Raw genomic sequence first — 22551 nt, forward strand, 5'->3', positions numbered from 1 at the left:
CATATGCACTCACATACTTAGTCATAGAGCAAGGGAAAGATCCCATTTGACTTTGCTTCTTTCTTGATTCTATCCCGTGTTTCTCTCTCCATTCACTTTATGTTGCTTTCTTTGCCCCTGCAAATGATATTCATTCTCTTAGCTAAAGCATAATAAAACAGAGAACTGGACTTGCAGCGAGAAGACCCAGGCCTTAGTCCTGATATACCACTTAGTCATTGTGTGACCAGACCAACCAAATACAATCTCAGGTTTTAAACTGGGACTGATTATAAATCCATGACTCTGAGACTCACCAGCTGTGCAGTTGCAGACAAATTATTTAACTACTCTGAAATTCAATATCCTCATCTTCAAAACAGCACTGTTATTACTGGTCTTGCAAGATCACTGTAAATATTAAATACATTGAAAAAGATTTTTGAAAAACACAAAAAGTGGCATGCACAGGGCCTGGTACTCTATATTTCTTACTTCTTTAATCACTGTCTTTTTCTACCTTAATCACTGTCTCTCTGACACTCAGGATTCTCTTCAGAATAATATTTATCTCGCAAGATTATTTTGAGGGTTAAATGAGAAAATACACCTGAAACTATTATGAAATTGTAAAGTATTTTTAGTCCTTTGGTCGTTCACTCTATCAACCAATATTTCTTAATAAAGACTCAGTGTTAAGTGATATGGGTGATAATGCAGAAGAATCAGACGTAGAAATTACCCCCAAGAAACCTTCATTCTCAAGATACCCCACCCCACTGGGAGAACATAAGATGAGGCAAACATGACAAGTGCTGGTGATGTATTTGTAAGGCTCAAAGATGACAAGGAGACACCTTCCAGATGGGGCCATCGGCAGAGGCTCCGTGACGGACCTGCTATTTGAGAAAACACTTGGCAGAAGGGTAGCAGATAGTGGATAAAAGTGGTTCACGTCTACTGTGCGCAAGATCACAGCAGTGAGAAGGTGTGAGGAAGGTAAGGGGAACCTAGCCCAGAGTGCGGGCGATCCTTAGAGGGTCGCCGCTGATAAATTTGAGAAGATGGGTTGGGACCCGTTTCAGGAGGAATTTGGACTTCTCATCTTGTAGAAAATAGAGGATCCATGGAAGGACACCCTTGTGGACATCACTCTCCTGCTCAAAGTAAAGTGAGTGGGGCCAGCTTTCCGGACAAGGAATCCAGCCGTAATGTACAGGGAGGTTTGGAGTGGGGAGAAACAGAGGCCCCCTAGGAGTCGGTTAGGAGAGCTACAGAGAGAGCTGAGGCCTTGAAATGGATCAAAGGGTGTGAATGAAGGAGAGAAGCTTGGAGGGAAAATACTATAAGGGAAAAATGAGAGAACTGAAGGGACCAATTTGGGGGTGTGGAGGGTGAGAGAGGTGAGCCGAGGTTAAGGAGGAGTCCTGAGTGCCACTGAAGTCTTGGATGAGGAGAAAAGGCATCAGGGAAATCTCAAGAAGGAGCTAATCTAGGAAGGAAGACAATATTACCTGTATGCAAAAAGAAGAAATATAATTCACCGGAATTCTGGGGTCTGGGGAAGGCAGACCAGCCTTTTGGGGTGTTTCCCAGCCTTGGCACTATTGACATCTGGGGCCAGAGAATCCCTTGTTTGGGGAGCTGTCCTGTGCATTGTAGGACATTTAGCACCCACCGGATGCCAGCAGCACAACCTCCAAAGTTGTGACAACCTTGTGATATATGTCCCAGGAAATTTCCAAATATCCCCTGAGAGGCAAAATCATCCCCACTTGAGATCCCTGTTGTAGGGAGAAGTCTGCTTCCCATGAAAAGCGTTGTAGGAGTGCTGTTGGAAAACCTGAGCTGCACTCCCGGGGGTTAGGTGGACCTGTGTCTGGAACCTAGACTTTGGCTGGAATGAGGGGTTAGGAGAGAGGCAGCTAGGGAGCTGGTGGAAAGAAGTGGGTTCTAGACGTGTGCCACCCTGAGCTGCCCCGAGGGTGTCCAGACATAACACCCCCCATCACACCCACATTTCAGTAAAAGCATTGTGAAGTACCAGTCATGACTGGATTACTTGTGGGAAAAGGAAAAAGAACAGAGTTTTCCAAATGGGTTAGAAGGAGGGTAAAACTGCAGCAGAGAGGTCCCAGAAGTCAAAACGAAGACAGAGAGGGCCAAAGAGACACACAGAAATCGGGGGCTGGAGGGGCTTTCTAGGACCTGGAATTGGTGTTCACTTCTGTCAAATTTTACCTAAATCTCTGAAGAAATGGAGACAATAACAACTGAGTGCCTTATTTAAATCCCCACAATTAAACCAGGTACACATTTCTTATGCATGCAAGTTATTCAGTACATTTTTTTCATAACTTGGAGATTAATAATGATAGTACTGGCCAATCCTGCTAATGAGAGAATCTAACTATTGCTGAGGATATCAAGATAGCTGTCGATTCTTGGGCACGTTAGCTAACTTCTCTGGACTTTCATGTCTTCAACTGTAAAATGAAATGAGTCATTTCCATCTCATAGACTTGTTGTGAGGATTAAGTAAAATAAGACAAATGAAATGCCTGCCACATGCTCAATTACTATCTATCTATCCATGTCTATGTAATTAATTTATGACTATGTCTGGAAGAGTAAGAGAAGTATGTAGATATGGCATCATCAGTCCAGTGTGTGGCTGTTATTACTGTTCTAGAGTATGCTCCTGGAGAGGTCCATTTAAGGCATCTGGTCCCCTGAAGACACAAATATGCTAAATGGTAGATACCCAATGTCTGGACGAGAAGTGGAAAGTCCATTCAATTACTCACATTTCTCAGGCTCCAGATGTTTGGCATTACATTGGAGACCTTCCCCATGTAACCATTAGCATTTCCTACATTTTGCTGGCTCTTTATGGCTGAGCTGAAATGCCAGTATTAGCCTTGTTTCAGCCTTGCAAAACAAATTGATCTGACCTCAGAATTTCCAAGAGCTACTCAAAAGACCACAAATTCTGGAGCTATAACTTGGTTTGGCTTATGCCTCATTCTGAAAATAAGATCCTTTTGCTTGGCTGAAATTGGTTAAATATCCTTCTTTCCTCAATCATATGGATATTGTTTTTCCAAAGGTCTGAAGGACAGTGGCCTTTGGTGCCTGGGATTTTAGGGTGTTTGGCTAATCAATACCCTGGTAAGTAATTAACCACATCTGAATGAGAATCAAGTGAGTTCTGTTAATTTCAAACATTAGATAGATCTTATAGGTCCCAGCCTGTAGATTTCTTTTACTCTATCTCCCTGAATAGATTTATTCCTCTCTAGATAATATAGGGTGGTGGCTTCTGGATGAGATGTTTGCTGTTGCTTTTTTCCTCTTGTCTTTGATGACTTGTCAGCCTGGGGTAACCATAGAGGAGAAGGTGAACTGGTGAGTTGGACAAAAGTTTCCACAAAATTTGCACTTAGGGGTTACTTGGTGGGGAACTGAGACTCTCTCATGTTTGCAACAGGCTGTTTTAGGATGGAGTGTGACCTCTTTCCACATTATTACTAATTCAGTGAAGGAGTCCAGGCCAGTGACAAGAACATTCACCTGGTGTCAGATGGGCCTGTGTGCAAATCACAGTTTCAGAATTTAGGTGCTGGATCATCTGGAGTAAACCACCTAATCTGTTTGCGCTTGTTCCCTATCTGTAAAATGAGAATAATAATGCCTCTTCCATAAGACTTAATGAACATGAAATAAGATCCTGGATATAAAATAAAGTCAACTTAATAAACAATAGTTCTCTTGAGTGATATCTGACAATTAACCTCTCCTTATCCATTTGTGAATTATAAGAATATCCATCTCATAGTGTTTTGGCGAGGATAAAATTAGATAATGTATATAAAATTATCTTGGGAAAGGCAAGAGACTGTACAGATGCTTGCTGAATCATTTCATTCTAGAAATGACTTAACCTTTTGCTGTGGAGTAACAAATGGAAGTGATATTTTCATATGTACATTGCATTTTACCCATTCCTTTTCCTTGAATATCCCAAACTGGCTTCATAGTTTTTTGTTGTTGTTGTTGTTTTGTTTTTTTTTTAAATCTTAACATCAAACATTTTATGGTGCTTAAGCAGTCTCTTATTTTGCCTTTGGGACAGTTTTAAAGGAGTCCCAGTCTGCCAAATATTGACAATTTTAAGTAGAGTTATTTTATTCAAATTCTTTTTGGATGATTCAATTTAGAATCATTATTGCTTTTAAATGCTAGATGAGAGACTACCTTTAAGTAACAGTTCAGAAGGGGGGAAAGGCATTTTTATAAGCAGTTAATTTGCAACTTGTATTTAAAGCAAATACAATTTTGAAAAATCAGGAAATTTATCACTAATAATTAGAAGATAAAGGCAGGAGAACTGTGGTAAAGGAAATCTTTGCTGAGATACTCAATTATAAAAGCTTATCATTGTAATCCTTTTTGAAAATGAACAGTCTTGATGTTTGATGAACTTATCAAATAAGACAGACCAGTGAAGAGGCAAATTTGAACTCAAGGCAAAAGAGAACCAATTAAATACATTACAAAGTGCCGAAGTAGAGGAAATCACAAGGTCTTTGTGTCTGATGCCAGAGTGTCTGAGCCTGGCTTTGCAAATGCAAAGCTACATGGTGAAATAACTTTACTGGGTTCAAATTCTGTCACTGGCATTTACTATTTGCATGATCTTAGGCAAGTTATTTAAGTTTTCTGGGCTGTAAAATGGGAAGCAAATATGAGGAAGAATTAAGTGCGTACAAGTACTTAGAAAACTGCCTGGTGCTTAGTAAGCAGTCAATGACAGCTGTTGCCAGTGTGACGGTTTGATTGTTATTGTCATTTTTTGGTATTTTTCTTCTCCCTGATGGTTGATGAAAATTAGAATAAATTTGTAATGTGCCAGTTAGTATGGATCTTTTGGATTAGTCTGTGATTTCAAACTTTTAAAAAATTTAACAAAGGCAAAATAAATATTTTTCTCAAATAAAATCTTATATAAACACCAACATTGAAAACAGATGATATACATTTACATTTTTAATGGTATATATTTATTTTTATAAGCTCATATTTACCATCATTATAAAGTATATATTGCCTATGTGTTATTATACCATTACAATAAACTCTCAGAAGAGTTGCTTGAGAAAAATATTTTAAGACAATGTCGATGAAAAGACGTTATAATATTCAGCCTAAAATCAATGAATCTCTTTTATGTGTTTTATACAAATAATAGCATGTGCGTTGCTTTAAAAAGTTAAACATTTTTTCAATCCTTTTAATGTATTGAAACTTGTTGTGTGATAAAGACTATGATCTATCTTAGTGACTATTTCACGGGCACTTCAAAGTATGTATTTGTCTGTTGTTGGGTGTCGTTCTAAGTCATTAAGTCAAGCTGGTTATTAATGCTGCTCAAATTTCACCTCCTTGTCTATCAATTACTGAGAGAGGGATGTTGCAATCCCCAACTCTATTTGTGGATTTGTCTATTTCTCCTTTCAGTTCTATTAGTTTTGCTTCATGTATTTTGAAGCTCTGTTATTATCTATCATCTGTCTCTCTATCTCTCTACCTATCTAACTATCTTCCGGTTTGTAGATGATTTGCCCCTTTATCATTATGAAAGGCTTTCATTATCCCTGGGTTTTGCATGCTGAGTTTTTTTTCCCAATATTTTATTTTAACTTAGCTGACTATATTTTAAAGTATTCCTCATGTAGATAGCATATAGTTAGGTCTTACTTTATTATCGGGTCTAACAATCTCTGTCCTTTAATCATAGTATTTATACCACTTATATGAGATGTAATTACTGATATGCACGGGTTTGGGTTTACCATCTTTCTATTTGTTTTCTACTTGTCCCATCTGTTCTTTGTTTCTATTTTTCTCCTTTTCTTGGTCACCTTTTGGATTTCATATTTTTCTAATTCCAAATTGTTTATTAGCAATTCTACTTTATTTATGTTGCTTGTTACTCTAAGCTTTGCAACATTTGTCATTAACTTATCACAGCCTATCTTCAAATAATATCATACTGCTACTGGTACCAATTTTATTCTTCCTGAATAACTCCTTTTGAGCTTTCTTATAGTGCAGAATGAATTTTGGTAAGGGAATTATCCATTTTTGTTAGTCTGAAGAACCCTTTATTTTGCCTTTATTTTGAAAGGTATCTTTGATAAATACAAAATTCTAAGTGAAAAATTTCCCTCTTCCTCCCACATCACTTTGAAGATGTTATTCCATTATCTTTGGCTTGCATAATCCTTGAGAAGAAATCTACTTTGCTACTCTTTGTGTGTCATATTTTTTTAAAAATTGACTCCTTTAATATTTTATTATTGATTTCCAGCAGTTTGATTATGATGTGCCTTGGTGTGGTTCTGTGGATTTATAGCTCTCATCAAATTTGGGGAAAAGTTTGCCCTTATTAATTCAAATATGTTTTCTGCCACATACTCTCGCCTCTGCTTCTGATTGCAGATATGTTCAACTGCTTGATATTATCCCACAGATCACTGAAGCTCTGTTCTTTTTTTATTGTTTTTGGCAGTATTTTTTTCTCAGCTTCATTTTGGATAGTTTCTATCACTATATCTTCAAGTTTACTGATCTTTTCTTCTGCAGTATTTAATCTGTTTTTAGCCCATCCAATGAATCTTTCATTTTGGTTATTATAATTTTTCAGCTTCAAAAGTTTCATTTGGTACTTTTTTATATCTTTCATTTCTCATTATGTCCCTGATTCCTTTAACTTTAATATACTTAAAATAACTCTCTTAAAGTCCTTGTTTGCTACTTCCATCACTTTTATCTCATAGGTCTTCAGAATTAGGAAGGACTTTATATCTAATTTAATCCACTCATGTTACAGATAAGGAAATTGCAACCCAGAAAGAGAAGGGGAATGTTAAATAACAACCAGACCACTCCTCTAGGCATTTTATGAATATTGACCAATTTAAACCTCATTATGTCCCTCTAAGATTGTTGCAATCATTATCCTCTCCAGTTGAGGTCCAGAGAGGAAACAACACAATTTGATATGTAACTCATCCAGCTTCCTAGTCACACAGTCAGGCCTTCTAATCCCCAGATCAGTGTTATCACTCCATTACTGCTACCCTCACCTACCAGAAAAACAAATTCTTTTCAAAACTGAGCACCCATTTTATTAAGTACTGTTTACAACAGCCAGGACATGGAAGCAACCTAAATGTCCATCAACAGATGGATGGATAAAGAAGATGTGGTACATACATACAATGGAATATTACTCAGCCATAAAAAGAATGAAATCATGCCATTTGCAGCAACATGGATGGACCTAGAGATGATCATACTGAGTGAAGTAAGTCAGACAGAGAAAGACAAATATCATGATATTGCTTGTATGTGGAATCTTAAAAAAGGGTACAAATGAACTTATTTACAAAACAGAAATAGAGCCACATATGTAGAAAACAGCTTATGGTTACCAGGGGTGTAAGGGGGGGAGGGATAAATTGGGAGATTGGGACTGAGATTTACATCCTACTATACATAAAATAGGAAATTAATAAGGACCTACTGTATAGCACAGGGAACTCTACAGAATACTCTGTAATGACCTATATGAAAAAAGAATCTAACAAAGAGTGCATACATGTATATGCATAACTGATACACTTTACTGTATACTTGAAACTAACACAACATTGTAAATCACCTTGCTCTAATAAATTTTTTTTTTAAAATTCAAAACAAATATTTTATTTGGAATTAGGATACCCAAAGGTTTTTTATAACATTTCTAACCCAACATTTCCACTAATGAAGAAGGAACAAAATCCCTTAGGGGGAATTAAAGAAATATGAGTGAAGACCTCAAACATAAAGGATAACCAGAAGGATGTGTTTATTTCTTTAAATAGGTCGTATAGGCAGTGGATCCTAATGAAATTTAAATCACCACCCTCTTTTTTATTTTATTGTTTCATGGGCATCAGAGTGTTCACTGAAGTATTCTGGGCCAGGGCCATGTGAATATTTTCTATAGCTGTCCATATGACTGGAAATCCATATGTATTCAGGAGACATGAAATTTCAGCTAATCTCAACAACTGGAGTAGTGGATGCAATTCAAAGTGAGTTTCATATCTATGGACACATTTTTTCAGGGTAACTAATCTTTAGCTATGCTTCAAGCAGCATTGGGTGTGGGCTTTGATGTGAGATCCACCTGGGTTTAAATCCTGGCTTCACCATTTAGTGGCTATGGAACTTGGGTAAATTACTTAAATTCTTTACAGCTCAACTTTCTCATCTATAAAACAGAGACAATACATATTTCATAGGGTGCCTATCAGGAGTTAAGAGAGTTAATGTAAATCACTGAGCATAGAACCTGGCATATGGTAAGCTTTTAGAAAATTACTTTTATTACTCTATTTCCCTTTTGTCAGAAATCCTTCATAGTATATCTTGGAACCTTTTTTAAAAATGCATAGATTTGGGAGTCAAGACAGCCTTGGTCTGAATTCTTGCTTTACCACTTACTATCTATATAACCTCAAGCCCATTATTTCATCATCCTCTGAATCTGTTTTACTTATCTGTAAAATAGGTATAATAATTCCTACCCCACAAGGGTCTAGCAAAATTTAAATTATATAACATAAGAACGAATAAGATAATATATCCATACAAAAGTTGTTGTTGCGTTCCCACTGTTACTGTGCTCAGCACGAGGGGCCAAGGTGATGATAGAGTCATGGCCCCTGCCTTGCAGAGCCTGCAGTCTAGGGGTGGGAACAAAGTGTGGGAGCTCTCCATATGTGGGATTATGTCGGCATAGGGCAGGGAGGCCAGGAAAACCCCCTGGAGGACACAAGACAGTTGAACTGGGAAGGCCTGGCCAGTTCAGATGGATGAGGCGTGATTGCTCCATGCAGAGGAAAGACCATTGAGCGTATATTGCACGAGAGCCTGGAACATGCTTAGAACCAGAAGTTCTGTGTGGAATTCTATGTGTACCTGGAACACAGTAGATACTTTTTTTTCATTTGTTTGTTCATTCATTCATTCAATACATATTCCAGGTATGCTCCATGGAGAACAAAACAGATAAAGTCCTTACCCTCATGGAATTTACAGTGTAGTGATGGACTCAGTCAATAAACATGTAAACCAAACGCTTCAGTAAAAATTGTGATCAATTCTATGAAGGAAACAGACAGGGTCCTTTGATAGAGGCTATCGGAGCAATCTAAAGATAGGCAGGTTGGGGCTTCTCTGCAGAAGTGGATTTAAGCTGAGATATGAAGGATGGTAAGGAGAAACCATGTGAAGAGCAGGGAGAGTGAAGGGGTCAGCATATGATAAGACCCCCCTGCGGAAGATGGCTCATCACTTTTGAGGACCTGCAGGATGGGAGCAGCATGAGAGTAGGGGATTGTGTCTTGAGAGGATGTCAGAAAGGTGGGCCGGGGCCAGATTACAGAGGACCTCGGGCACCATGATGAGGAATTTGGATTTTAGTCTGTGTGTAGTGAAAAATAAACAAACAAAAATCCCTGGAGAGTCTTTTACAGGGGGGATATTACCTGATTTCTAATTTTAAAAAGTCATCCTGGTGTCTGTGCAGAGAAGGGATTAGAGGAAACTGAAGTGGACCACCTCGGACCATAGGAGGCCATAGCAATTATCTGGGTGAGAGATAACGGTGCCTTAAATTAGGACAGGAGCAGTTGAGACAGGCAGAAGGGAAGATATTTGAGATATATCTTGAAAGCAAAATGGACAGAAATTTTCAAAGGACTAGATATGGGGGTGAGGGGAGGGAAGGAATTAAAGACCACTCTTAGGTATCTGGTTTGAGCAGCTGTGTGTTAGGGTGGTTCCACTTATTGATGTGGATAAAATTGAGAGAGGAGCAAGTTAAAAGGAGAAAATTAAGAGTTTAGATTCAGAGCCATTAAGTTTGCCGTGCCTGAGGGGCACCTAGTGGAGATATGAAATGGAGCAGCTGGATAAACCAAATAGGATTTCCGAGGAGTGGTCCAGGTTGAAGATCTAAATCAAGGAGGCATTAGCATAGAAAGGCAAGGCTGCACCCTGAGGAATTCTAGTTTTCAGGCACATCAAAGAGAACGGGCCACAGAGGTAGGAATGGAGCAAGGAAGCTTGGTGTTAAAGAAGTCCAAGAGAGGAAAGATTTCAAGAAGGAAACAATGGTTAACAGAGGGCAATTAAGACCAAGACGGAAAGCTTTCCACTGGATTTAGCAACATGGGGATCACTGGAGACTCAGCACTTTCAAAGTCAAATTTTAAATACCCATTTCATGGTGTAATTTCCATATAACCGAATGGGAGTGGCTCAAGGTTGTAGAATTAGTGACAATCAGCCTTGAATAAAAGCTGAGCCAATTTATTAGGATGACCCACTGGAAATAATCAGGTTGGGCCTTCTGACCTACCCCAGGATGGGTAGCTAGTTAATTATTTTGTGATCTAAATTGCCGAGGCGGCCACATTCTAGGGTCAAGTGTTTGACTCATCAATTACCTGTTCAAGTCTAGGTTTTAGGCTATGTTAGGCCTTTTGCCCAACATGCCACCCTATCTAAAAAGGCAGATGAGGAGCATCTCACTAGTCTCCAGCCATCCACAGCATAGGCATTCAGTATGTTTTTGATGAAGATGGAGATGTTTGATGAGCACGTCTGGGGTTGAGAAGGTTAGAGCAAGGAAACTAACATGTACGTCAGGCTGATACTTGGGGCTCTGCATGCTTTGCGTATGTAATCTCACTCCATATTCAAAACAGTCTCACAAGTTATTATTATCTCTGTTTTTTAGCTGTAAATAGCAGAAATTGGATTTAAATGCATGTTTGGTGGACTCTAAACCCCTTCCTATCAGTGCTTCTTTAACTGTGTTACATAGTCTTATAGATATTATATTTAAAAAAATGACCTGTGGTCAAAAATTGGGTAAACGCTGGATTAAGTAAATTAAAATGCAGAACTTCTCAGAGCCTTTAATGTGTTGTTGGGCATTTTAAATCTCCAAGAGCGGCATGTTGTATGCAACTTATCCAAATGTATTTGACCAGATAACTTTACTTCTTTCCCTCCTCACCTCTGTGCATATCTCAAGAACTAGTACTCCACAGAGCATATGCTGGGAACCCTGCACATAGCACTATATTCCCTTGTGGTGATTCTACAGATGAAAAACTTAAAAGCCAGGCAGTTAAAGAAATTTGCTCATAGTGGCACAGCAAGGTAGATGCCAACTAAAGACTAGAATCAGACTCCTGAATCTTACTGCTCTACATTAAATCTCTTACTGCTTGAGTAAATTTTCAGTAGCTGGGAGAAGCTTTCAAACTATTTGCCAAGATTTACTAGGCCACAGATTTATTAAATGTCCCTTAAGTAATTGAAAAATTGATATGGTTCTTTCGGAAAGACATTTGGCCAGATGTGTCATAAGCTTTAAACCCATTTGCATCCTTCAACTCGGCCATTCTATTCTACAGGATGTATCTTCAGTAAGTAACTTAGAATACAGAAAAACCAGGTGCTCAATACTCTAATTGTTTAATGTTAGTGGAGTGGAACAATATGTGGTCATCATAAAAAGTTTACATTTCTCTGATAATGTTAAATGGAAAAATAAAGATATAGAAATGTAATAATATGACCACAACTATAAGAATAAAGAATGAAAGGAAATATAACAAAATATTAATGGTGGTAGACTCTGGGGCAATTTTTTTCTTTTATAATCTTTTCTATGTTCTCTTCAGGAAAATGCATGACTTCTATAATCAACAAAATATAAACTACATTAAAAAATTCATTGGAATGATAAGAGAAACTGCCGGTCATATTGATATTGGCTACAAGGTTGGAGCCCTGTAATAATGAGTGGTCCTTGTGTACTTTCTGTAGCCTTGCTTCAGTGATAGCATGACTTGTGATCCTCCCTCTAGACAACATGTCACAAAGCTTTTAAAACTACAGCAACACAGCGCTGCTCTGTCTAAGCTTTTGCTTCCATCTATTAATACTGTTTCCTTCCATTTTGACATCATAATGCAGTCTCTGTGGGCTTACAATGACATTATCTTGACAATTCTACAGTGAGACACAGAACTAACACTGGAGTCATTTTCTGCTCCCAAACCTGCTGCCTGTAACTTCTCTCCCACCTTTTGGTGATTAGAACCTTTGTTTTCCTCCATGTTTCCACGCTTCACACTTTTATTATTAGGACAATCTGTCAGAAAAATGACATATGGACCAAATCTTGAGCCATTTGAATGTCTAGACACCAGGATTATTTATTTAGATTCTAACTGGAAATTAGGTTCAAATAAATTCCTAAACAATGTCATTCTATTTCCCATAAATTGGTTTCATTCTTTCCAGCCCCTTTTACCCTTCCTTCCTTCCTTCCTCCCCCACCTCCACTTTCTCCCTCCTTTTTCACTTCCTTCCTTTCTTTACTTTCCTAAATGTTGACTGAGCACCCTCCTTGGGTCTGGCACCATGATAAGTGCTGGGAGTTCAGTAGCAAACATACAAGCAGTACAAGTACCTGCCTTCATAGAGCTTATGATCTGGTGGAGAAGCAGAAATTATGCAAATATTATGAGTGTGATAATTAAATGTTGAGAAGAAGATGTGCAGAGATTGATCACATCATATGAAAGGAAATGGCTAATCGGTCTGGGTATTGAGAAATGTTTTCCTAAGGAACTGATGTTTATGATGAGACTAAAAGATACCTAGGAGTTAACCAGGAGAAAGATAGTTGAATTCTTTCATGATTGGGTTTTACATGTAGGTGTGATCAAAGGAATAGTGGGGTATAGGAATTCAGGACATAATTAAAATTTTTAAGTGATGGATCATGAAATCAAAACTGACCATAAAGGAAAATGAAGATAGGAGAGGTCTTATTGCTAAAGAGAAAGCTTAGGTGTCAATAGAGGCCCCAGTGAGGTCCAAGAAAAGTGCGTGGGAATCCTTGATCACATAGAGATAGAAGAAGAAGAGGATGTAGAGCCCCAAATAACTATGCACAGGTAACTCATGAATTAGTGATTTGGAGAAGCTGTTTCAGAGAGTAAGAAAGTCCTGGATGAAACCATGGACGATAATGGAGTGAAGGAAAGGGTCATTGGAGAGAAAGAAAAGGAGCAGCTGAGAATGCAGAGCATTAGATGGTCCATTCTTAGGGATGCTGAGGTCTCCCAGATGAGGAGAGGAACTGGCATAGAGAGGAAGATGGTGAGCTGAGCACTAAAGTGTTTTTTGAAGGGAAAATAGGGCTGGCACTCTATAGCAGCATGATTTTATAGATCAGAGTTTCTCAAAGTGCAGTCTGCAGACTCCAGGGAGTCCCCAAGATCTTTTCAGGGGGGGTGTCTGGGAGTTCAAAGCAATTTTACAATAATACTAAGACATTATTTGCTCTTTTCACTGTGTTTATGTTTGCCCTTACTGTGTAAAAGTAATGGTGGATAAAACTACTGTGGCCTTGATACAAATCAAGGCAGAGACACCAAACTCACAGGAAAAAGATTGTTTCATTTAGAAAAGTCCTTAAAATAGTTAAAATTGTTAATTTTATTAAAACCCAATCTTTGAATATGTGTTTTTTAAATATTATTTGTGACGAAATGGAAAGGATGCATAGAGAACTTCTACTGCATCTAAGTATGAGGGTTGTCTTGAGACAAAACAATAGTTTGAGTTGTAAGTCAGTGTTGATGCCTTTTTCCTGGAACATTGTTTTTACTTGACAGAATAACTGCCAGACAAACTATGGTTTTTCAGGCTAAGATACTGGGCAGACATTGTCTCAAAAAATGAGCAGAAGGCCTATTACATCCAGGAAAACAAAGAGCATTATTTGTTACCAATGACAAAATTCGGGCTTTCAGGAGAAAATTAAAATTTTGGAAAACATATTTACTACCAGAAGCTTGAGGTCACTGTTAATATTAATAAATTTGACTTTTTAATACTTTAAAATGAAATGTGTGAATATTTTTAAGATATGTACACTCAGGGAACCATTATTTTCTAAATTTCCAATGTCTGATGTTATAAAAATCATGTATATGTAGCAGATCAATTTAAAGCATACATGGATCAATGGGTGTTAATGTAACAGAGTCCAAAAAAGTCATTGATAGGCTTTCAGATTCCAATTGCAACTAACACCTAAGAAATGACTGCTTTTCAAGTTTTGGTGTAGCATCAAAGAACATCCACAATTATCAGAGAAGACTATTAAAACACTCCTCAACTATGTAGCTTTTTCAGCTACTTAACTGTAGGGGGCTGGAGTTTCTTCATAGATCTTCACCAAAGCAACATCTTGAATGAAGAAGCAGAAATGAGAATCTAGCTGCCTTCTACTAAACCAGGCATCAAAGAGATTTGCAAAAACATAAAACAATAACACTCCTTTCAATAATTATTTTTCTTAGAAATGGATTTTTCAATAAACATATATATCCTAACATAATGGTTTCATTGTAATTTTAAATGGATAAATATTTCAAAATTTGTAGTTTTGATTTCTGGATTCTGTGACTATTGATAGATCCAGTCCCTTAAACAAAAGCCCTTTGGAGTCCTCAATAGTATGTTAGAGTATAAAAGATTCCTGGGACCAAAGTCTGAGAGCCAGTGATACAAGTGAACATCACTTTCCTGACCATCCTAGGGCTTCCCATCTGGGGTTTCAGCCTAGGGGGCATCATTCATCACGAGGAGCAGCTCATGGCATAATTAGCATGAGATCCGAGGTACTACAGCATCATCCCTACATAGAGTTGAGGCACAATACATTTTTATTCTTCATTTCTTAAAACCCTGATTGACCGGAGGGAAAAAGTGCACAGCTCTTGTGTTGTTGTTGTTGCTGCTCAAATTTTACATTTCAGAATTGATGCAGGGAGAGGAAACGAGTTCTGAAGATGGAAGTTAGGGATGATTGCACGACAATAGGAATGGACTTAATGCCACTGAGCTGTCTGCTTAAAACTGGTTATGGTAAAATGTAAATTTTATGTTATATGTATTTAACCACCATAAAATACTGGGGGAAAAAAGAGCATTACACCACGTATCTCTTGTTCTAAAAATAGCACATGCAATTTTCAAGAAGGAAGATAGAATCGTTCAAGTATTAGAAGTACCCTTACAGCCCAGAGTTCCAAGCAAGAATAACTGCATGTATGGACATTGCTCTCCTTTCCCTGTTACCACCCCACTCCCTCTTCCAGATCACTTGAAGCCTAAGGGAATACCTGTTGTGATATTGCTTCATGCTCTACAGCTACAGGTACCCAGATGACCAAATCAAGGGGTAACCTTTATAAATTAGATACGTTAATCATCTGTTCAGCCATAAAAAAAGAAGAAAATCCTTCCATTTGTGACAACATGAATGAACCTGGAGGATATTATGCTAAGTGAAATAAACCAGACAGAAAAAGACAACTCTGCATGATCTCACTTATATGTGGAATCTTAAAAAAAAAGTCTAACTCACAGAACCAGAGAGAATAGTGGTTACAAGGGGCTTTGAGGGGTCAGGAACATGGGGAGAGGTTGGTCACAGCATACAAACTTTCTGTCATAAGACGAAAAAGTTCTGGGGCTCTAATGCACAGCATGGTGACTGTAGTTAGTAATAGTGTATTTTATACTTGGAATTTGCTAGGAGAGTAGATCTGAAGTGTTTTTTTTTTTAACCACACCAAAAAAAAAAAAAAAAAGAATAAAAAAGGTAGCTATGGGAGGTGATGGATGTTTTTCCTCGATTGTGATAATCATGTCACAATGCACACATATGTTAAACCACCACACTGGTCATCTTAAATGTACCACACAATTGTTGTCAATTATGCCTCAATAAAGCTGGGGGGAAGTTCAGCATCTGTTTTCATATTATTAAGATACTGTCATGTTAAAAGACCTTTTTGAATTTATAATTACAAAAATTAAAATGATCATGATAAAAAATTTAAAAATTGAAGCAGGGGTCTTTTCTCTCTTTAGGAGAGTCAGTCGGGCTGTTCAGAGTTTCACTCCTGCAGCTGTTTCCTGCCAGCTGGGCAACTGGGGAGAGTGGACAGATTGCTTTCCATGCCAGGAGAAAAAGGTGAGACATTTATGACCAATTTTGGGGCCTTTAACATTTTAAATTGTGTACCAGGCATTCAAATGGAGATAAGCAGTCAGGTCTATAAATCTAGAGATCTGGGCAGAAAGTGGGTCTAGAAATAGGTATTCAGATGCCATAGACACGTGGCTGATGGAACTCATTTCCACCTCTTCTGATTTTGTTGGTAAAGCATTTGGACGAGGCTGCAGAAGATGTGTATGTTATGGCTCAGATGCAGAAAAGTGGCCCTCTGAACATGCGCACACTGTCCCCACTGCCCTCTCTGGGTCCCAGCCTATGTATCGCCCTCTAATGAGGGTCATCTGGAGGGACCGATGGCTTAGGAACAAAGTGCCAAGCTGTCCATGACCTATGGGGAACTGAGATAAACCAAAGCATGGCACACGGGGCGTTCCTGAGGATTTCCTTCTCATGCACTGAGAAGGCGGACACACCCAGTGAACAGGTGTGTATCTATCTTGCCCATCTAAGAGGTTTTAACTGGTCCAAGATGATCGCTAATGTCAGTGGCCATAAGGGCGATGTTGAGGGCACGGGCTCTGGCAGGGAGGAGCATTACAATGCTGCCTTTGTTCAGAGTCGCTGGCTCATGGGGATGATAAAAAGAAGACTAACTTCTACTCCGTTTTCTTTGTATTTTAAAATCTCTGCAGATGACACATGCCTTCACTGAATGCACCCAGGGTGGGTGCGGCCCTCCTACACGGTACACCACTGCCTGAACCTTATCTATTAGCCTATTGCTGTCAAGTCTGTGCTTCAGCTTCGATTCTGTAGCTTAGATTCTGGCTTGCACCTTCTTTGCTGTGTTACTTTGGACATAATTTTTACCCTCTCTGTGCCTCTGATTCCTATTCTATAAGTGGGAGTAGAAATAGTACTTACACCACAGAGTTACTGAGCGTGTTAAATGAGTAATGCATGCAAAGTGCTTTTCATGGCATCTGGCCCATAGTAAGTGTTCAGTAGATGTGAGTTTTTTCTATACTTCCTTTCTGTGCCCTCCTCTCCAACCCCACTCCCGCTGCCTTGAATCAAGCCCTGCTCCTCTCTGATCTGACCTCTTGCAGAGTCTGCTGATCATCCTCCTGCCCCCAGACCCTCTCCTCAGTTAAAGTACCCTGTGAAGCTTTGACAATACTGGTGGAAATACCATTTTGAGCTAGTTTATTCAACTTTGAAGGCTAAAATTTATGATTTTTGCCTCTCCTATCTCTGGCATATGCCAAAGAATCTCAGACGTCCTGGTTTAAAAATATCTGGCCCCCAGTTCTCATTCTGCTTTGACATCCTGGATTAGTTTTCTGAGTCTGCTGTAACAAATGCCACAAACTGGTTGGCTTAGAACAACAGAACTGTATTCTCTCATAGTTCTGGAGGCCAGAAGTCTGCAGTCAAGGGCCAGGCTCTCCCTGGAAGCTCTAGGGGAGAAGCCGTGCTTTGTTTCTTCCAGCTTCTGGTGGACTCCTTGCTCCAGGCTCTGTTCCTGTGTCTGTATCACCCCCTCCACTTCTGTGTGTCTCCTTTATGTGTCTGTGTGAAATCTCCCTCTGCTTTCCTCTTATAAGGACACTGTGATGGCATTTAGGGTCCGCCTGGATAATCCAGAGTAATTTCTCCAAATTAATGATGTCTGCAAAGATCCTTTTTTCAAATAAGGTAACATTTACAACTTTCAAGGATTAGGATTTAATTTCTTTGCATGGCCGTTATTCAACTGATTAGACATTTAAACAACATCCTAAAGCTACATTTTCCTTCTATGTTGCAGTTTAGATAGCAGATAGCACAGGTGAATGACTTACAGTTTGAATCAATACTGATTACTTTCTTAGAGACTCAAAAAGTCATGTCTTTAAAGTAATCCTTAAAATAATTAAATTCTGTTAATTGATGGAAAGGCCATCTGAGTTTCTTTTTATTAATGTTTTTCTTCCTCTCAAAATCACCCAAACAAAGATGTGCATTTCTGGAAGGAAACATTATCTAGTAGCTAGAAAAGAAAATTATGTCTTAATGATGCCAACCACAGGCAATGGCACGGAGAAGTCCCTAGGGGAGTATCCTTACTAACCTTCCTGCAACCCAGTGTCTTCATTATTTGATAACAACCTAGAAAATAGGGAGTGGGTGGGAATGAACCTCATGTCTGCACCATCATTCCAAGTACAGAAACCATGGGAAGGATGATAACAACATATTGTAGTGATCTATTAAATAATTTCTGTATACCAAGGACTGTGCTAATGCTTTACATAAATCATCTTCTTCTTTGACTTTCACAGCCAACAGTTGGTGATAAACACCATCAATCCCTTTGCTTAGGTGGCCCAGTAAGAATGTGGGGCGCCTCGATTTAAAACTTGGTCAGTCTGATCCCAAAATGCCCATGCACCTGAACTATATGCCTCTCCTGCCTCTCCTAGAGCTATCTGGAGAGGAGTAAGTGACATCAGAGGTCACCCAATCCGAGTCCCGCTCAGTCATAATCCTTTCGGAGTAGCCCAACAGCTGGCTACGAGGATGATGCCCACGTCAACCACCATCATTACTAAGCACGTAGCAGAACCATGCAGAAGGTGGAGGTCTTTCTCTGTGTTATCGCTCATCTTCAGAACACTCTCAGATCTCATCTTATAGATGAGAAAACTGAGAGTCAGCGACGTGAAGTAATTTACCCAGCAACACATATACCGTAAGTGGCAGAACTGAAAATCTAACCCAGCTTAAAATGGGATCATTAATAGTACTTAACCTCCTAGACTCGTGAGGATTAAGTGACATAAAGAATGTGAAGTGTTTGGCCAGTAGCAAGCACTCAATAACTGGCAGCTGCCATCACCATCGTCATCCCAATGGTAACTGCAGGTCTTATAACTGATGAATGTTTTCAAGGGTGAGAAAGAGAATTGGTTCTACATTTGTATGATCAGCTCTCTTTTATTTACTGCATTGTGGGGCCAGAGTGTGGGTAGAAAATGAAAATATCCTCATATTCCCACATTGATCATTAATTATAATCTCTTCTCACTGAGTTCACAAATCTATCGTTGTTATTAACTGAAAGTCAGGGAAGGCAGATGGGCAGGTTGCATCCTCACTTCTTTTTGCTACCTCTGCCTCTTTGCTAAGTAAGCAGAAGTGGGCAAGAGGAAAGAGAGGGGAAGCCTCACTGCTTCGCACTCACCCCTGGAAGCATCTGGAAAAGGCTACCTTGACATTGATGTTGATAATGATGTGGAAACCACTTCTGCTACCTGAGCACCAACCATATGCCAGGCACGGGGCTACGTGTGTCCTCGGACCTTTCCTTGCTCGGTTCTCACAAAATCCCTTTTACATATTAGGCAGTGGGTGCTCAGAAAAGACCAGTGACTTGCTCATGGGCAGCTGGTAAGTGAATCTGGGATTTGGATCCAGTGGGTCTAATCTCATGCCCGTGCTTTTCCAACTATAGGACAAAGGTGAAGGAATCATTAGTAATTGTGACTAGGGAGGTCAACTAGGTCAACTACCTCATTTTACAGATTTGGAAGCTGAGGCAGAAAGTACCAGGCACTGATAACTTTACACAGCAAGTAATACATAGATTCAGGTCAGAAACTCACTTGTCTTACTTCTCAAATCATTGCCTGCTTATTTCCTTCGTAACAGTTTTGAAGGCAGGGCCTGTGAGCTGAGCCAGCGTAAGAGGCGGCAGAAAACATGGTACTGATGGACACTCAGTGTGAAGCTCTCCATACAGCATGCTTTTTATTGTTATATTTTTTATCTCCTCAACCATCTCTAAGCTTCTTAAAGACAAGCATGGAACTCCAGTGTCTTGAAATATCTTACTGTTCAGCTTCCCCCTTATGCACTAGGACCTAACGCTGTACTCCCTAGAGAAAACAGTGTCAGAACAACATTGAGCCCAAGACTGGTATGCATTTTTATTCTTTCTCTCCTTCCTTCAATAAGTATTTATTCATCTGCAGTCAACGCTGGACACAGGGCCTCAGATGATGTCTTCAGGGCTCTTTTTTGTCTCTCTAGTTCTTGGATGGGCTCTTTCTATATAGCAGGCAAGATGATCACTTGATACCCGCAATTCCCAGCAACTTCCGCTGAAAAGAAACTGTCTTTTCCAATAGTCCTGAAAGAGAATTCCCAGAGAGGACTATGATTGCTGTAAGGTTGAGTCATGAGCCCATCACTGCATCTTGGCAGATGATTGGTACTTTGGTTGCCCTGCCTCGTTCACATCCACACATCCTGTGACTGAGGGGGTGATGTCACCCCCACCTGAACCATGTAAGACATGGCACAAGGAAAGAGCAAATGCCATGACAGTAAGAAACGCTGCAAAGGAAAAGCAATAAACATCTTTTTAAAGGTGACTCCCATGTAACTGACCATAGGTCAAGTGCCAAGTATATGAAGCCAAATAAGACACGGCCCTCCCTCTGCTGACCCTAATCCAGTGTGCAAATGGCTCCTAAACTAGTGAGAAAGGTAAACAAAGAAGTGGACAACCAATCACAACCTTATATGACAAGTGCTAGGAGTGGTGGTATGTAGGGAACTGAGAATAAATTACTTAGTTAGGGAAGTTTTTTCCCAATGAGGTAAACCATGAGTCTTGAAAGATGAATAGGTACTAACTGCCTTCAGAAGGAGGTGATAGAGGTCCTTCCTAGCAAGTAGGAAGACCCTGGAAATACCTAGTCCAAACCTCTCATTTGATACTTGGAGGCCCTACTCAATATTCCAGCCAGTGACAGTGCCACCTCTGGTTGAACACCACCACTTATGATCACTCATCCCCTCAAAAGACAGCTTTGCAGGTAGCTTTCAATCATTAGACAGTCATTCCTTACGTTGAGCTGAGACCTGCCTGCATCAGTCTCGGTTGATTGACAGACAATGAATGTGTCTGGTTCCAAATCTGATTTAGTACAGATACCGGAGCCTCCTGCAGCCAAACAAGTTTGGGGGAACCATCTGCAGTGGGACTGTCTGGGACGAAGCCAGCTGTCACAGTTCCAAAACTTGTGTGAAGCAAGCACAGTGTGGACAGGATTTCCAGTGTAAGGAGACAGGTGAGTAGCATCTCAGCAGGCTCACAGCTGTGCCTGTCAAACTTAATATGCAAAACAGTTCTCCAGGAGCTTGTTAGAATGTAGGCTCCTGAGCCCTTCCCCTAGAAGTTGTTCTGGGGTTTGGGATGGGACCCAGGAAGCTGAATTTTAAGCCAAGTCAGCAGCCCAAGTAAATTTGAGGCAACTTTGTTGGAACATCTGTTGATTTAGAAAAGGTACAATTCACTCCTCTATCCATTCATTGAGTAAATATTGATGCGGTGCATATGATGGCCAGACAATGTGCTACCTGCTGGTGATGCAGAGGTGAAAAATTTGTGTGCCTCATCTCAGAGTACTCCTAGTCTCTTTGGAAGAAAGACCTATAAGGAAGCAATGACAATGTCCTGTGATAGCCAGTGTAACAGGTGGATGTACAGGGTCCAATGTACAGACTTTGACAGCGGGTGCCTAAATCTGCTCTGGGCAGTCAGGGCAGGATTCAAAATGGTACTTGAGCTGAGCCTTAGAAAATGAAGAAGAGTTTTCTAGGAGACAAAATGTGCAAAAATGCAGGGATTTAGGGACTCACAATCAGCCCAGAATAAGTGCTTTGGGAAAAGAGGCAGGGGATGGACCAGGTAGGTAACCTGGGGCCAGATGGTGGCATTTGCAAGCAAAGAAACAGGGATGCCCTGGAGGATGCAGAGCAAGAGATGACATGGCCAGAAATGGAATCTTAGAAAGATCCCTGGAGCTGTGATGTGAAGACTGAATTAGAGAGAGCAAGCCTGGGGCAGGGCCTGAGCTGGGGGCGCTGCAGGTGGGAGACAGTGAGGCTGGAAGCGGGGAGGAGGCAGTGAGGAAGAAAGGCGGATGGAACAGGACTGAGAGGACTGAAGCGCTATCTCAGAGGTGGAATGGACTTGGTGGCCATGCATGCAGGTCTGAGGGAGGAGGCAGAGTCCCGGATGCTCTAGATGCACCCACGGCCTCCCCTCTCTCAGGTCGCTGCCTGAAACGCCACCTGGTGTGTAATGGAGACAAGGACTGCCTGGATGGCTCTGACGAGGATGACTGTGAAGACGCCAGGGTCTGGGAAGATGACTGCAGCCAGTATGACCCGATCCCAGGATCAGAAAGGATGACCTCAGGGTGAGTCCCTGCTGACTGGCTGTGTGGGTGCAGAGCATGATCTCCCTTCAATCGTGAGTATTAGCTTCAGGGAAAGAAGAGGGCGTTTGGGGGAATTCCTCTGCAGTACATCCTGTGAGGCCGCCCTCACCATCCCTC

At 40.1% G+C, this 22551-nt stretch overlaps 1 protein-coding gene across 1 annotated transcript in view; it reads left to right on the forward strand.

The window, feature by feature from the left end:
- Nucleotides 1-3205: 3205 nt before the first annotated feature.
- C8A (complement C8 alpha chain) overlaps nt 3206-22551 on the forward strand; it is a 60338-nt gene continuing 40992 nt past the window's right edge. The window contains exons 1-4 of the mRNA XM_057711424.1: nt 3206-3387; nt 16072-16174; nt 21135-21279; nt 22266-22413. Coding sequence (XP_057567407.1) covers nt 3311-3387; nt 16072-16174; nt 21135-21279; nt 22266-22413 — 473 coding nt within the window. The 5' untranslated portion in view covers nt 3206-3310. The remainder of the gene's footprint in view (nt 3388-16071; nt 16175-21134; nt 21280-22265; nt 22414-22551) is intronic.

Source organism: Hippopotamus amphibius, chromosome 1 (genome assembly GCF_030028045.1).
Source record: "Hippopotamus amphibius kiboko isolate mHipAmp2 chromosome 1, mHipAmp2.hap2, whole genome shotgun sequence".
Taxonomy (NCBI): domain Eukaryota; kingdom Metazoa; phylum Chordata; class Mammalia; order Artiodactyla; family Hippopotamidae; genus Hippopotamus; species Hippopotamus amphibius.